Below are 6,557 nucleotides of genomic sequence, written 5' to 3'. Positions count from 1 at the left end.
GAGAATAAATTATCCTTCAAAAGATGCCCACAATAATAATTCAATACTACTCAAGGAGAGGAAAAGATTTAAAAGTAAAAAACAAATGAATACTATGCACTTAAATAATTTGGATATCTTAAATCTAAGTTTATGCTCTTAGAAAATACCTCAATGCTCATAAAAATGTCTATGGACTAACTCATCAAATAGTTTTATATAAGAAAATTAAAGAAGCCGGACTCAGAAGCAAACAATTGTAATCTCAGCTATTTGGGAGGCTGAGGCAGGAAGATCACATGTTTATGATCAGTCTGGGCAACATATTGAGCCTGTCTCAAAAAAGAAAAACAACAACAAAAAAAAACCTAAAAGAGCTAGGAATGTAGCTCAGTGCTGAAGTGCTCCTAGGTTCAATCCTTAGTACTGCAAAAAAAAAAAAAAAGACTAAATCAAAATAACCTTTCCTAAATTGCTATGTGATATCATAATATTCCATTTTTCTTTAATTTTTAGAAAGTTGGAAATAAACAATATCTGAACCTGCTTCTGGACATGATATCAAAACAGAGCTATTGCTGAGAGTTTGGTTTATAGAAAAATCATGGTTCGACTGACCTTGGAACTAATTGCCAAAAACAGCAATCTTAAACCCCGAAAAGAAGAAACCGTTGCACAATGCCTGAAGAAATTAACTCATATAAATTTTTCAGACAAAAATATAGATGCAATTGTAAGAACTCTGAAATTATTTCTTATTTTTATATAATTAACAATGTAAAGTTTAGAAATTGGTCTGAGGGCATATCTAACATATTAACTCTATTATTAATTAAATTTATTAACTGTATTTCTACCAGTAAGCTTTATAGTGTGTTTTCATTTTAATTTCCTCCTTGTGATATCAAACTTATTTTCTATAAAATGTACCATTGTGATTTTCATGAATTGCATGTTAGATATTATTGTTACTGTTCCCCTACAGTACTCTATGGATTTGAAAATAATTTCAGAGATGTTTTTGTATTATTTCAGAGCCTTGGAATATAATATTTTACATATCAAAATGTTACAAAATAACTATGTGACTATGTTCAACTGTGGGGGTAGGGATATAACTCAGTGGTAAAGAGTGTATGTTTAGCATGCCCAGGACCCTCGGTTGGATCCTACGCAACAACCACCCACAAAAAAAGTTCACCTGAATTTTTTTGCACATAATTTAACTGGGTGTGTGTGTGTGTTAGATTAGGTTAGTTTTTTAAAAATATTTTTTAGTTGTAGATGAACACAACACCTTTATTTTATTTATTTATTTTATGTGGTGCTGAGGATTGAACCCAGTGACTCACACATGCTAGGCAAGCACTCTACCACTGAGCCACAACTGCAGCCCCAAGAGTGGTTTAGTTTTATCAGACAAGAATATGTTTACTTGGATATGTTCTGAAATTACATTTTCTCCATGCTAAGGTAATTCTTTCTTGGCTTTAATTTAGGAAACTGAAAAGGCTGAAATAACTCTTTGGGATCATTTGTATTGGTATCTGTAGACCCTAGTATGTCTTAAAGACTACAGATGAGAGAAAATTTCTCAGAAACATAGAAACTATATGAGGGCAAGGATCATGTCTATTTTACACACATCATTCTAAACCCCTATCCAATATAATACCTGACTCATGTTAAAACCTTTGTCTAATGAATGGCTAAATTAAATACCAAAGCCCCAGGCAAAAACTGTCCGTTAAAAATATTTTGATTGAGTGGGGAAAGCATAGCAAAGCAGTAGATCATTTGCCTAGCATGAAAGGTCCTGAGTTCAATGCCTAATATCGAAAAAGAAAAAAAATGTTTTGTTGTGGTTGTTTTTGTAGATCCACAATCCACTCCTATGTTCTATTATTTATGGTTCCCTGATGATCCTTCTCATCAAGGATTCAGCTGCCCCAAGCCTCCTGTTTCTCTTTTGTTGCTCAGAGCTCTCTACCTTATCATACCATACAAAACTGCTTTCTCCAGAAAGTCCCAAAGAGCCCTTATTAAAGGTCTTTTATCCTCAAAACAGTCTATACATATTTCTCCAGCTTGTATGATCTTTGTCAGGAGGAAAGCCAACTAGTTAAAAGTAATCTAAATGAGAAGAAGTTATAAAATGAGAAGAAGTTATAAACTTAAAAGTTCCCAAAATGTGATGTTAGTGAAGACTGACAAGTTTTTTGAGCCGAATTTCCCTCTCCCTCCTGTAGGGAGAATTACTCTAGGGTAATTCTGCCACCATTCAAGAAATAACAGTCTATTTAAAAAAAAAAAAAAAAAAAAAGCCTTTATTTAATTTATTTGTATATGGTGCTGAGGATCGAACCCAGGGCTTTGCATGTGCTAGGTAAGTGCTCTGGTACTGAGTCACAACCCCAGACCCAAGAAATAACAGCCTTTTAAAATTAACTTCAATTTTCTTCTTATCTCAGAAGTAATTGGTGTTTAGCTGGAAGTGGTGCCACGCATATATGATCTTATTCACTTGGGAGGCAAAGGCAGGAAGATTAAAAGTTCAAGGCCAGCCTCAGCAACTTAGTAAGACCCTATCTCAAAACAAACTAAACAGGACTGGGAGTATAATGCAGTGGTTGAGTGCCTAGCATGCACAAAGCCTGGATTTGATCCCCCAGCACAGAAAAAAAAAATTTTTGTAATAAATATAAATAAGAAGAAGGAATGTAATCCTATCATTTAGAGATATTTATTTTTAATACTTAGGTGATGTCCTTCCAGTTTTTTCTAGACATGTAGTAATATATTTTTCCAAAACTGGGTCATAAATACATTTAATTATGTATTATTAAATCTTTAAGATATTACTATAGAAATAATAAGAGTATTTAATGGTTTTACAATAGTATTATTATATTTTTAATGAATCCATTATTCTTGAATATTGAATGACTTCTGATTTTCAGTATTATAAGCTGTTTACTTCCAAACATACAGAAAGAGTAAGCCTGGCTTTATTTTACTTATTTATTTTTAATTTATTTTTTAGTTGTAGTTGGACACAATATCTTTATTTATTTATTTTTATGTGGTGCTGAGGATTGAACCCAGGGCCCCGCACTTGCTAGGCGATCACTATACCACTGAGCCACAACCCCAGCCCCAAGCCTGGCTTTATAATGTTGGAAAAATAATTTGTTCAATGCTTCTACCTTCAGAGGACCCTAATTGCTTCCAAGGAAAATTGCTCGCACTGGGAAAAATCTTAACAAATACAATTTTACTGATATAATTACAGAATGTTAAATCCTAGAACTTATTTTGTAATCATTCTAGTCTCATTTTTGACTGCCAAGAATAGAGAAACATTTTTCTTTCTTTTATATTAGCCCTAGGGAAATTTATAGAATGTTCATATGAAAAACAAAATTCTAAGATTTTAGGAAATTAACTGATTGTTGTTTTCCTTTTAGGAAGACCTCTCTTTTTGCAAAAATCTTAGCGTTTTATATTTATATGATAATCGTATTAGTGAAATCACTAACCTGAACTATGCCACAAATCTGACCCATTTATACCTACAAAACAATTGTATTTCATATATAGAGAACCTCAGATCATTAAAGAAACTGGAAAAACTGTAAGTGCTTTTATTTTTTTAATAATGTTAACTGCTTGTCATCCTTACAGTATATATTTTATGCAGGCAGGCATTTCCATTTTCTGCATTAAGTTTCACAAGTAAATTTAATATGTAATTGAATCTGATTCTCACATATGTTTTGTGGAACAGGCCTCGATTTTTATTTTCTTATATACTATTATTCATATGAAATAAGCTGTTTCACAGGTAATACTCAACAATCTTTGTTTTACTAAGCTTGATAAACCTTTCTTTTTTGGTGGGGTAAGTTGTATTGTGAGCTTATAGGGACACCTAAAACATCCTCATGTGACTTAACTAGTGAAAAAAGTTTCCATGGAGCCCAGATAAGTTCTGTGCCTTTCAGAATCACATCTCAAAAGGTCAAGGTCATAAAATTGATCATGTTCACATATATTTCATTGTAAAAAGGCATTTACTACCTATAAGATCCAAATTCACAAAAAGGAACCAATGGCTTTGTAATGGGGTCAATAAGAGTGGGATGGTGAATGCTCATTAAAAATGCAGATTACTGTGTTCCAACCTAGATAGCTAGAATTTCTGGGAGTTAAGCCCAAAAATCTTCATTTTTAAACCTACAACCCAGGTGACTCTCTATACCCTAACACATGAAAAGACCTGGTAGATAGTTTACTATGGACTGTTTCAATACTCACTTTTAGAAAAACTAAAAATGTATTTTTAGACTAATTTAAGTGTAAGAATATAATTTATTGTTATTTAGATAAACCTTTCATAGATTCAATATAAACACAGTATTCTCTGTATATAGTTTTCACACAGTTGAATGATGTCTTACACTTTTATCATGTATAAAGACCATGGCATTCTCAAAGTCTATTTAGAATTATGTCTATGTTTCAGATATCTGGGAGGCAATTACATTGCTGTCATAGAAGGTTTGGAAGGATTGGAAGAACTAAGGGAACTTCATGTTGAGAGTCAGAAGCTTCCCCTTGGAGAAAAGCTTCTATTTGATCCAAGAACTCTTCGTTCTCTGGCAGTAAGGCCATACTTGAATATTTTGACAAAGAATATAGTGGTTAACAAGTTATAATGAAACAGGAACATGGGAGGGAAATTTGGACACTGTACATGCTCTTTCTGTTTGTGTGACTGGTTGTCTGCTTGAGGACTGAAGCTGATTTTCCCACATAATGTCTCAGAATCATAATACTATACATACTAGTGCCCAACTCTTAGAGTAAATGGATATGAAAAGGTTATGTAAGTTTAGGATATGAAAAGGTTATGTAAGGTTATTTAAGTTCTAATACAGATGTTAATTCATTCATAATTTGGGCCTTGGTGATTCCTGTGGCTTAAAATTTTAAATTTTAGGGAAAAGCCTAAGGAAAAAGGAATGTACAATTATTTGGCAGCTTTTAAACAATGCAGAAAAATTAACTAGTTTCTATCCCATCTCCTCATAATCAGCTGTCAACAACCACCGCTCAACCTCATCTGATCCAATTAGACTGACCACACTGTGGGGATGGCTACTTTTACTGGAAAATACCACTGAACATTTTTGCTAGCTCAATTTTTACATAAATTCAAGCAGATCTGAAATTCTAAATATGAGGCATAATTTTTTTCAGTTTTATTTCAGGTCTTTAAATTTATCAGGAAATATATTTTCTAAAAGTTGGTATGTGTAGATCCTTAGTGGTGGACTCAATCTTGGTAGAGATTTCTGTGCCTCAGAATTAAGATGACTTTAATTTAGTGTTGCCATATTGTATATTTATATCCTCATTAATAGCTAATATCATGATTCTTACTAATTAGGTTATTACTATTTCAAGTGGCTTTTGAATATATGGACAGGAAAGAGAAACCACTATAGAAAGGCAAATACAAATATAAAAGCCAGATATTTGTTCATGCTTGGTTATGCTTCCTCTTCAGAAAAACAAAGATAAAAATTATCTCTTCCTATGTAAAGCACAAATCTTAGTGGTATTTAGCACAAAATATAATTTGTTTAAATTGCAATAAGTATTTTTATATTTTTAACATTGTGTTTGGAGGGCATATTTTTCTTTTTTTATTCTTGACTTCTTTATTCTGTATATTAATCTTATTTTATGGAAGAGGAAAATAAGACTTATGGAGAAACTACAGGCAGAACCCAAATTTACATCACATACTAAGTTCTGAAAGTTCCATCTGAAAAAAATACAGCATTAAAACAAAATCTCCATGATTTTTATTTTCTTGCATAAAAAGCAAAACAACCTGATAAATCTTTAAAAACTTTTAAGAATTAGGATTTCTCGTTCCTATGTATAGTATTTAAACTATTTACTAATGCTAATTTAGTTATTTTTCTTATAGAAATCCCTCTCCATACTGAATATCAGCAACAATAATATTGATGACATAAGAGACTTAGAAATACTGGAGAATCTTAATCACCTCACAGCAGTGGACAACCAAATTATACATATAAAGGTAGTATAAAGAAAAATTAATTTTAAAATATTTACATGAAATGGTAATAGAAAAGTATGTTTTGAAATATATATAAAATCTATCACTTTTAAAATCTAGTTTGGATCCGTTTTAAAACTATCTTATAAATCTCTACTTTTTAATGCATTTATTTGTATAATTCTGTTCTATTACCTGGTTTTCTTCTCCATATCCAAATTCTTCCATCTTTTACCAATAGAATAAAACTTTCTCTGAGAAGAAATTATATGCTTTTTCCTGTCTGCATCATGTATCCATGAAACTTTTCCTTCTAGACTATATTTCTTGCCCTTAACTTTGATCTCCCAATGAATGAACTTCTAGTAACTGTGACTACACCTGAGTGTTCTCCTGGTTGCTCCTATTTGAAGAAGTATCCTGGGTGTTGAATTTGTTCTAATTTGTACTAGCTATATTTGTGCCATGTTATATCATATTT

At 31.9% G+C, this 6,557-nt stretch overlaps 1 protein-coding gene across 1 annotated transcript in view; it reads left to right on the top strand.

Moving 5' to 3' along the window:
* Nucleotides 1-516: 516 nt before the first annotated feature.
* Ppp1r42 (protein phosphatase 1 regulatory subunit 42) overlaps nucleotides 517-6,557 on the top strand; it is a 59,367-nt gene continuing 53,326 nt past the window's right edge. Inside the window, exons 1-4 of the mRNA XM_027932869.2 lie at nucleotides 517-712; nucleotides 3,447-3,613; nucleotides 4,505-4,643; nucleotides 5,981-6,097. Of these exons, the coding sequence (XP_027788670.1) occupies nucleotides 584-712; nucleotides 3,447-3,613; nucleotides 4,505-4,643; nucleotides 5,981-6,097 (552 nt within the window). The 5' untranslated portion in view covers nucleotides 517-583. The remainder of the gene's footprint in view (nucleotides 713-3,446; nucleotides 3,614-4,504; nucleotides 4,644-5,980; nucleotides 6,098-6,557) is intronic.

Source organism: Marmota flaviventris, chromosome 15 (assembly GCF_047511675.1).
Source record: "Marmota flaviventris isolate mMarFla1 chromosome 15, mMarFla1.hap1, whole genome shotgun sequence".
Lineage (NCBI taxonomy): Eukaryota > Metazoa > Chordata > Mammalia > Rodentia > Sciuridae > Marmota > Marmota flaviventris.
Note: the sequence above shows the minus strand (reverse complement) of the source record. Positions and strands in the feature narration are given on the sequence as shown.